A 10,854-nucleotide genomic window follows, 5' to 3' on the forward strand; every position below is an offset into this window, starting at 1 on the left:
CCTCCACCTACGACGAGGTTGTCGCGCTGGTAGACAGGCGAAGGACGGCGAGGGAGCTGACCCGACCAGTTAAGGAAGAAGCACCCCGGGTTACAGTAGCAGCACCAAGCCCTAGAGCTCAGGTGACTGGGCCACCAGGAGAGCCCAGGTGGAAAAAGAGAGGGGCTGAAGGCCCACCAGAAGCCACAAAGAGTCGGAGCACTGAAGGGGAAGAGGATCGTGATGTTAGACTGACCAGACCAAGAGACCGGGGAAGGCCTAGGGCTCCATACAGATGTTACGCCTGCGGGGAGTGGGGACACATAGCTGCACAGTGTCCCAGTACCGAGGAGCCTATGCAGTGTAACCTGGGGAACTGGGCAGACCCATGCTTCCTAATCCACCTTGTGGGGGTCTCACTAACCCCACAGGTATACACCAGACCAGTAAAGCTAAAGGGGGTAGAGACCACGGCACTGGTTGATTCGGGGAGTGCTATCACGCTTGTCTCGGGGAAGCTCGTGAAGCGTAGTCAGCTGCTGTGGGCTAAGCGTACGGGGATAACGTGCGTCCATGGGACAGTTGGTTATTACCCCACCATCCCAGTAAAAATTGAAATTTAGGGGAACACCACTGAGGTAGCAGCAGGGGTAGTCCCTAAACTCCCATACCTGGTGCTTATAGGGAGGGACTTCCTAGGGTTTGGAGACTTACTCCCGGTAGGGGAATTGGAGAAAGGGGGAAGCCCTGAAAGTAGTGAGGCATCCACAGTAGACTATCAACGCCCAACCTTCTCTGAAATATCCCCAGATTTGTTCTCCACTCCCAGACAGCGTAGAAAGAGGAAAAGGGAAAGAAGGGCAGCTAAGGCCTTGAGAACCCGAATACTGGCCCAAAGCCAGAGGGTCGCTCTCATAGGTAGGCGGACCTGAGCAGCTGAAAAGAAGGCCACCCAGGAGGGAGAAGCACCCGAGTCTGACCCACACCCTAACACCTCTGAACCAGCAGAGGCAATAGAGACTGGCCCCCTAGATCTCAGGCAGATTAACCCCAAGAGAGGAAATTTTGACCAGGGACCAAGCTGAAGACCCAAGATACGACAACATTAGGAAGGAGGTGACCGAAATAGATGGGGTCCTCGTGGAAGGGAAAACCCAGGGACCAGGACCCTGCTTCATAATGAAGAAGAATCTCTTCTACCAGCTTGCACCAGTACAGGGGCAGAAGGTACAGCAGATCCTAGTACCTCAAAAACACCAGAATGCTGGATTAAGTCTGGCCCATAGTCATCTTTTTGGGGGGCATTTGGGGGTAGAGAAGACCCTGGCACGGGTCCTGAGACTATTCTTCTGGCCCAGAGTTGACCTGGACTGTGGGTTCAGAAAAACGGCCAACCTGAGGGCTACCGTGAAGCTCCAAGGCGAGCAAATCCGCCAGTAAGTGCAAGACCCACCAAGGTAGAGAAGGAACTTTGTCACACTATCTATCTATCTATCTATCTATCTATCTATCTATCTATCTATCTATCTATCTATCCCCAAACAGACCCCTCTATCTCTCCATTACATATACACCTGACCGTCTATTATTCTCTCTCTCGCTCATCCCAGACACACCCATCTGATTCATTGACTCCAATGGAGCTATGGCCCATTGACCCCCGCTGGGATCTGGCTATATTTTACATACCTGCCCCCTTCTGGGTAATCCCAGAGCAGAGCAAGTGAGTGGAGGACACTAGTCCGGACCCAGCTCTGACGGGAAGCCAGGTCCAGTTCCTCCATGGGATGGTGCATGACTCCTCCTAGAGGTCACTGATGGAATAATCTGGGCCATGCAGGTGGGCTCCTTCCTACCTCCTCAATCAGCAATCAGTGGGCTCAGAAAAAGGCAGGCGTGTGACCCTTTTACACCCATCTCTCTAATGAGACTGTAGATCCTCTCATTTTCTGTCCAAATGGCCAATCATGTCTGAATCCTGGCACTGGCAGTTTCCAGTGGCAGGGAGTTCTGCAGGTTAACGCCATCTCAACAGAAAAAAGTTATCATTTCTCTTCTTTAAATCTAAGGTTTTAAAGGGGCAGCACCGCAGGGACAGGGGGTCGGCCACATGATCTTAGGTGGGTGGGTCTCTGTTGATACGGGAGGGCTCACTCACTTTCCCCCCACCCTCTCGGTGGGGTGGTTTACTGTAGCACCAATGTAACCCGGATCCATACCAGTGTGTGTCTTTCCCCCCTCTAGTGGCTGGATCCTGGAAAGTGGTTTAGGGAGCTGCTATGCCGCACATGTGTCTCCTTTAATTCCAGGGTTAAACACTCCTGCGTTTATTCACCGCTCGTCCTCCCCCCAAGTCCAAGGTTCAGTCCTGGTGCCCGGTATCTTTCCAACAACTGCTCTGTTCAGGAAGCAGAGCTGACCTGGCATCCCCAGGCGTAGGGGGAAGGGGAAGCTTCTTTAACCCTTTAAGGTCTGCAGCCCTGGTTGGTGGGCTCTGCCACAAAAAAAAAATTATGATTAAAAAAACCCGGGTTTTTCAGCTGAACATTTTTCAGTTTGATGACAAAAAAACTGGAATATTCTAAGAAATACCCCCCTCCAAATAAACAAACCCCCTTTTCCAAATGACTCTAGGGCCCGTAGGAGGGTGGGTGCGGCTTCTGATAGCCCCACGACCCCTGCTAGAATTAAACACAGGAGAAATCAGCCCGATCATCACAAACACACACATGTAATCCCAGACACGCACCCACACATGCACAGACTCACGATCTCACACACAGACAAATGATCCAAGACTCCCGGTTACACACACAATCCAGGACTCAGGACTATACGCATACACACAGAGCCCAACAACATGATTACAGACAAACACACACCCACACACGACCATTTTCTCCTGTCTGTTTTATTCCGTTAATCCCACGAAAGGGGAAGTGAATCCGAGTGGGGCGTGGGAGCCTTTGGCAGGGGGGCACCCGCCCACCCCCTGCGGTGTGTGGATCAGGAGAGGACCTTCGCCAGCAGGACGGTCACGAGGGCTGGGAGAGACGAGTCCGGTTGGTTATGGAGCCACACGGGAGGCTGGTCTGCATTCGGCCGTGGTGAAATTCATACTGAACCCCCTGAAGGGTTTGTACGGTTGACTATAGGTGCAGGCAGACTCGGTGGCGCAGCCTTTCATGGTGGTGTGTATGGTTGTCCCACCTGTGGGGGACCAAACAGCGGGGTCAGTGTCTAGCGACCTATGACCTCTTACGGCTCTGACCCTATACAAACACCCTCCCCCTCCTCCTCTGCGCCACTCCCTGCTGCCCATCTAGACCTGCCCCCAACAGTCTCCCCCCCCAGCTCTGATATAGTCTCACTCTGTGGACACCTGGGCAAGTCCTGCTTTGAGCAGGGGGTTGGACTAGATGACCTCCTGAGGTCCCTTCCAACCCTGAGATTCTATGATTCTATGTAGGGCCCTGATCCCTAATGAACTTTGGAGCAGGCCTGTGTTAGCCCCACCATTCACCAGGCAATGGTGTAGCTCACTGATGGTGTCAGCACTGGGATCCCTAAGAAGCTCTCAGTCAAGGGGTCTGTACAGAACCTGGCATGTTGGGACTCCCAATTTCAGCCGGAGGGTGGGGGGGCATGCAGCACCTTGCACAGCGGGGATCCCCGTCTCAGCCAAGGGGTCTGTGCAACATCCGGATCAAAAAGGTCCCGATCTCAGTTGGGGCATCTATTGTACCATTCCACAACCAGTAAGAAAGAAATCTCTCTGGGACCTCCAGATCAAACCAGCTGGGGGATTTCTGCAGGAGTCCCAGGGACAGGGTGTTTGTGCCATCACTTTTCCTGTATTATTTTGATTTGTAGAACAGCAGGCTCTGGAGACAGCATGGCAGTTTGGGGCCCCATTGTGCAGGGTGCTGTGCATAGGACAGTATCCCGTCTCCGCCAGTGGCCAGCACTAGATTCTGCAGAGAAAGGATCAAAACCGCCCAACGTGTGGGATAATCTCCTCCTCCTCTAGGTCTCGTCCCGATTGCTAAGAGCTAGAGCTCCCCTCACGACCTGAAAGAGGAGGGCCACTATCCCCGCCAACATTTTTACGATCATTTATTCTGATCTCTCTGATTAGCCCACAATCCCTTTTCGAATCTTGCTCAACTCTTGACCACAGCAATTTCTTGGCTGGGGAGTTCCATGGACTGATGGTTTATTGACTGGGAAATGTGTTTCCTTTCATCAGAATGAACTTGTCCCTTTTCAATTTCATTGAACATTCGCTTACATCCTGTCCTGTGAGAGCAGGCAGGCAGGAGTCCTCGATCTCCCCGCTCTAGTGGTCAGTGACATTTTTCAGCTGAAACTTTTTTTCAGTGAAAAATGCAAATGTGACCACTTGGGAACATTTTGCAAATTCAAAGTCGCCCAATTGTTTCAGTTGGAAGAAACCCCCATAAAAAAACAAACTCTGGGGGAAAAAATAGAAACTTTTCCCTCTTTTGGTTCAAAACAACTTTTCCTTCCGACATTTTATTTTTTAAAAAAATTTTAAACAACTTTAACAACCCCTCAAAATCAAAACCAGATGTTTCGTTTGACCCAAAATGAAACTTTTTCTGACTTTTCAGTTTGTTGAAAGTGCCGCCCAAAAATTAATTTTGATTTCACCCGAAACAACTATTTTCTCCTAATCTTTTGGTGTTGGTCTAGAATTAAATTATCTATCTATCTATCTATCTATGTATCTATCTATCTCCCTTATCACAATCATAATTTCATATGTTCTATCACGTCGCCTCTCTTATTCCCAAGGAAAAATAGCCTCAGTTGGTTCCCCTTCTCTCCGCAGGCTTTTCCAGACCTTCCTTGTCAGCTGTCTTCAAACCCTCATGAATTCTAAAATGAAACTGAGGTACAGTGAGGAGAAATCATGGGGACAGTATCCAGGTGTGCCGAGACTCTGCCCAATTCTTCCCCATGGCAGGAGATTGCCCATGTGTGTGGCTCCCTCCTGGATGGGGAAATCTGAGCGGAGAAACAGTCGATTGGCAATTACCGCTTTTCATGGTGCCGCTGACGTGGATGCAGTGGGTCTGGGCTCCTGGGCAGTCGATGATCTCTTCACTGCAGTGATGGGAAAACAAAGAGTAGCAGGCTGGGCAGCGGAGGCCGTTCAGGGTGGTGTTAGCCGGGGGCACTGGGAAGAAGCGGAGCAAACGCAGTCAGCTCGGGGGACGGGACCCAGGACGGGTCGGGGCCGGGAGAGCAGCTGGGGGCTGCACAGCTCAGCCCCGGGGGCCCCCTCCAGGGGGCGCTGTAACTCCGAGGAAGCCGGGGGCAGCAGGGGCAGGGGAGGGGATTGCAGCAGGGAGCCCTGGACCCCGCCCCGGGTGGGGCCAGCTGGGTTGACACCTGGGGGCAGCCTAGAGCCCCGCCCACTAAACTCCACCCAGCCAGGGGCTCAGTGTTAGTCCATGGGGCGCCCCAAAGGATTCTTTCATAATCCTTTTTCCATCCTCCCAAAGAGACCCCTGCAGGGGTCAGGAGGAGGAGAAGGGGACGTGAGGAAGGGGAAGAGCTGGAGGGAGAAGGAGCAGGGAGACGGAGACGGAGCTGGGTACCGGGAAAGGAGGCTGTATTACAGGCCTGCCCCATACAGCAGGCGGTGCTCGTGCTCGTGGATATCCCGTTCCCCAAAGTCATTAAAACAGGATCGAGGCCGCACTGGCTGGAGGACACACAGGTCTTCATAAAGGTCGGACTCTTAATCTCGCCTGCATGGGAGAAAGAGGAGATGAGGCTTCATTCCCTGGTGTCGTCGTCTCCGCCTCCCCATCGCAACTCTTCACGTGTGTGATCATGATCAAGCTAAAGATGGGGAAACTGAGGCATGGCATACAGAAGGAATGACTCAGCCAAGGTCAGTATAGAACCAGGAGTGCTGATACCCACTGCTCCTTCCACCCCTCAACCTAACCCTCTCGATCTCTCTCCCCTTCCAGATTTGGAGATAGAACCCAGGAGTCCTGGCTCCCAGCCCCTGCTATTCTGATTTACCAGACCCCAGTCCCTTCCCAAAGCCAGGGATCGAAGCAGTACTGAAGTCCTGGCTTCCAGCCCCCTACTCTAACCCACTAGATCATGCCCACCTCCTGGTACTAGGAAGAGAATGAAGGAGTGCTGACTCCGAATGAGACTGTGTTCGGGGCTGGGTCAAGGTCTGGTGCACCCACCTACTACGGTTTCTGTTTTAATGATCCCACAGGAATTCGTATCTTCACTGCAGACTTGGACACTGCCCGTACAGCTGTGACATGCGCTGATGCAAACCTCGCACGAAACACAGGTCCCTGTGGAAGGAAAGGCAACACGATGCACCTGGGCACAGCCCTCACTCCACTCTCTCCATCCCCATTGACTCCAGTGCAGCTACGGGCCATTGACCCCAGCCGGGATCTGGCCCTGAATTTCTTGGGTTTGTGCCAATGTCGTCTGTCCCTCCATTGCAAAACCGAGTGAGGTAGCTGAGAAAGGGGGAGAAATCTTTCCCTCTCCTCGAGCTCGGTGGGAGCTGGAGGTCCCCATCTCCCCAGAGAAGATCGGTGGGGAGAATTTCCTCCACACGGGACAGGTGGTGAGCAGCCCCCCAGCCCAGGGGCAAGATCTCAGTGCTGGGGCATATTTCACCCCGGGGAGGAGAGCTGCTCCCCTCCAGAGCGGCTATTCCAGGGTGGATCTTTTTCTGTCGGCACCGGGCAGGGGTCCAAGACCCCCGAGAGCCCGTTCTCACCTGTCTCCAGCAGGGCCGAGAGGAGGCAGAAGAGGAGAGGTGTCCTCATGGTGCCGGGGACGCAGCCGGACGGTGCTGAGAGCCGGGGGTCTCTGACGCAGCAAAGGCCGGGGCTTGGCAGTTATCGACAGAGGCGGGGGCGATGTTGCAATTGGTGTCATCCTGCCCAAAATGGGAAGCGGGGAGGATTTTGGCTGATGGCCTTGGGCTGTCAACACGGAGGCCCCCCAGGAAGGTAAGGGCTGGATGCTGTGTTCGTCACACGCCCGGGGGCTGCTCAGTGCACGGCCCTGGGTTTGACTCAGGCCTGGGGCACTCGCGCCGTGGGCCAGGGTGGCGCCTGGGAGGCGGTGACGGTGGAGTGGGACGAGGGGGACCCTGGCACTGGGGAGAGTGCGGGGGCATGCAGAGCCTAGGGGTGCCAGGTTTGCCCAGGCTGGCCCCTTCTCTGGGGTAGCTGTCCCCGGGAAATCTGCCAGGATGCTCTGTGCACACGCCCAAGCGGCTGGTGACACGGGCTGAGGATCATCCCGGGTGTCCTGGGTTTTTGTATCTCAGAGGTAGGAACCCTAGAGCCCCTGGCACTGGGGGGAGGGGAAATGGGGGGCACAGAGCCATTGGCACTGGGGGGAGGGGGGATGGGAGGGCACAGAGCCCCTGGCACTGGGGGGAGGGGAATGGGGGCACATAGAGACCCTGGCATTGGGGGGAGGGGGAGTGGGAGGGCACACAGCCCCTTGCATGGGGGAAGGGGGACTGGGGACATGACAGATCCCCCGGCATGGGAGGAAAGGGGGCCCTGCTCTATTAATTTAGACAGACTAAGCAGGCTGGAGGGGTTGGCCGATCCCTGTCATTGTCCAACATTAACTAGTGTGAAGCAGGGTGGGGGTTTGGCACACGAGATCCCCACAGACGGTGAGTGCGTGATGCTTAGTCCCGTGGCCGGTCTCTCTCCCCAGGGTCCCTTCGGTTTGGGAACCCGAGAGGGAGCGGTGGGGCTAACAGCCTGGCCCCCCCGCTGGTTTGCCCGCCGATTAACCCTCGTGTCTGAGACGCCGGGCGCAGGGCGTTGACTCCCAACACTCCTGCTAATACATCCCAGAAGGACGTTCCGTTTTTTTGCAGCAGCGTTACTGTTGACTCATATTCAGCTTGTGGTCCACTGTGACCCCGAGATCCCTTTCCGCAGTACTCCTTCCTAGGCCGTCATTTCCCATGTTACATGTGTGCAGCTGATTGTTCCCTCATAAGTGGAGGACTTTGCATTTGTCCTTCTTGAATTTCATCCTATTTACCTCAGACCATTTCTCCAGTTTGTCCAGATCATTTTGAATTTTAATCCTATCCTCCAAAGCACTTGCAACCCCTCCCAGCTTGGTATCATCCACAGACTTTATCAGTGTACTCTCTGTGCCATGATCGACATCACTGATGAAGACATTTAAAAGAACTGGACCCAGAACTGATCCCTGCGGGACCCCACTCGTTATGCCCTTCCAGCCTGACTGTGAACCACTGATAACTACTCTCTGGGAAAGGTTTTCCATCCAGTTATGCACCCACCTTATAATAGCTCCATCTAGGTTGTATTTCCCTAGTTTGTTTATGAGAAGATCATGTGACACTGTATGAAAAGCCTTACTAAAGTCAAGATAGACCACATCTACCACTTCCTCCCATCCACAAGGCTTGTTACCCTGTCAAAGAAAGCTATCAGGTTGGTTTGACACGATATGTTCTTGACAAATCCATGCTGGCTGTTACTTATCACCTTATTTTTTTTCTAGATGTTTGCAAACTGATTGCTTAATTATTTGCTCCATTATCTTTCCAGGTGCACACGTTAAGCTGACTGGTCTATAATTCCCCCAGGTTGTCCTAATTTCTCTTTTTATGGATGGTCACTAGATTTGCCCTTTTCCAGTCTTCTGGAGTCTCTTCCGTGACTTTCAAAGATAATTGCTAAGGGCTCAGATATCTCCTCAGTCAGCTCCTTGAGTATTCTAGGACACATTTCAACAGGACTTGGTGATTTGAAGACATCTAATTTGTCTAAGTAATTTTTAACTTGTTCTTTTCCTACTTTTGCCTCTAGTCCTACCTCATTTTCACTGGCATTCACCATGCTAGGCGTCCACTCGCCACCAACCTTCTTGGAGAAAACAGAAACAAAGACGTCATTAAGCACCTCTGCCATTTCCACGTTTTCTGCTATTGTTTCCCCCCTCGTTGAGTAATGGGCCTACCCTCTCCTTGGTCTTCCTCTTGCTTCAAATGTATTTGCAGAATGTTTTCTTCCTACCCTTTATGTCTCTAGCTAGTTTGATCTCGTTTTGTGCCTTGGCGTTTTTAATTTTGTCCCTACAGACTTGTGTTATTTGTTCAAATTCATCCTTTGTCATTTGACCTAATTTCGCTTTTTGTAGGACTCTTTTGATTTTTAGATCATTGAAGATCTCCTGGTTAAGCCAGGGTGGTCTCTGGCCAGACTTCCTGTGGTATACTTTGCCCTTAATAATGTCTCTTTGAAAAACTGCCAGTGGTCTTCAATTGCTTTTCCCCTTAGACTTGCTTCCCTGGGGATCTTACCTTCCAACTCCCAGAGATGGCTAAAGTCGCCTTCATGAAATCCATTGTCTTTATTTTGCTGTTCTCCTTCCTACCATTCCGTAGACTCATGAACTCTACCATTTCATGATCACTTTCACCCAAGCTGCCTTCCACTTTCAAATTCTCAACCAGTTCCTCCTTTGTTGTCAAAATCAAATCTAGAACAGCCTCTCCTCTAAAGGCTTTCTCCACCTTCTGAAATAAAAAATGGTCTCCAATATAGTCAAAAAACTTGTTGGATAATCTGTGCCCTGCTGTGTTATTTTCCTATCAGATGTCTGGATAGTTGAAGTCCCTCATCACCACCAAGAACATGAGGTTGTTCTTATTTGCTGACTTCTCCTAATTTGGTAAAAACTGCTCTCTGATGTAGCTAATCCCTACAGAGAGGTTTCACACACCCTTTGGCGTAAGAAACTGCTACGTAGAAGAATTTGCTACCTGTAGCAGGACGGGTCCTAATTTGCTTAAAAACTGCTCTCTGATGTAGCTTATTCCTGCAGATAGCAGGTTCTTGCACCGCAGGGTGTGTGAAACTGCTAACTGTAGGAATGTGCTACCAGGAGCAGTGACAGGTCCTACTTTGCAAGAAACTATCTGATGTAGCTAATCCCCTCGAGGGTGTGTGAAACTGCTCTCTGTAGGAATTTGTTATGTGGAGTAGGAAGAGTTAGTGAAGTGTTACCATTAGCACTTACGGATACATATGCTTGTTCTGATGTGCTGACCTGTCCTAATTTGCTAAAACTTGACAGTGATGTGGGACGGAAGCATCAAGTGTTCAGCTTCCAAACGACCCTGCCTGGATTCGTTGTCGTGGGACACAGGACCTGTGGAGGAGAATTTAAAATCTTAATTTCCTTAGGGTTCGCCTTCAAGGTCCTTCTATGCTGGTGCTATCTCTGACCATTACAGTTCATCAACTTGGCAGGCACAGGGAACAATGCACTTGTCCTGTTGCCTTGACTGAGAAAGGTTTCTGATCAAAGGGAGGGTAGATTCCAGCAAGCTCCTGGGGTAATATCTCATTGGAGAGATGGTGTGTGTTTCTCATACCCCATTTTGTGTTTCTTACCATCATGTCATCTTTATTTATTTTGCAAGTCACATAATTCAAGTATAAGCAGTAGTCCTCCATGCTCTCTGAAAAAATCAGTACAATGTTGTCAAATGATGGTTGCATTGTGACCAAAACTAAATAGAAATCTTGACTTATTCATTACCGTCAATTACTCCAAAAAAATTAACTTGTTTGCAAATACTTTTCCTTTCAGGCGGGGGGGGGGGGGGAGAGGGATCATAGTTTGGATTGGATCACTGCTTGCAACTTCTGCCAAAAAACACTCCTCTTCGTTTGTGTGTGTGACCTCCTCCTTTATTACTTGTGAGACACATCGCCTCCCACTTGTCCTACCTCTTCTGGGGTGACTTTTCATAGTGTCATCCACAGCCGTTTCCATTTCCAT

At 51.3% G+C, this 10,854-nt stretch overlaps 1 protein-coding gene across 1 annotated transcript; it reads right to left on the reverse strand.

Annotated features, from left to right (window-relative positions):
- Positions 1-2,872: 2,872 nt before the first annotated feature.
- Positions 2,873-6,880, reverse strand: LOC142069987 (phospholipase A2 inhibitor and Ly6/PLAUR domain-containing protein-like). Its single transcript, XM_075122863.1, has 5 exons — positions 6,776-6,880; positions 6,219-6,335; positions 5,607-5,759; positions 5,042-5,182; positions 2,873-3,189 (listed from the first exon to the last, which is right to left on the reverse strand). The coding sequence occupies exons 1-5, from the start codon at positions 6,822-6,824 to the stop codon at positions 3,047-3,049; spliced, it is 603 nt and encodes a 200-aa protein (XP_074978964.1). The 5' UTR covers positions 6,825-6,880; the 3' UTR covers positions 2,873-3,046.
- Positions 6,881-10,854: the final 3,974 nt, after the last annotated feature.

This window comes from Caretta caretta, chromosome 24, assembly GCF_965140235.1.
Source record: "Caretta caretta isolate rCarCar2 chromosome 24, rCarCar1.hap1, whole genome shotgun sequence".
NCBI lineage: Eukaryota > Metazoa > Chordata > Testudines > Cheloniidae > Caretta > Caretta caretta.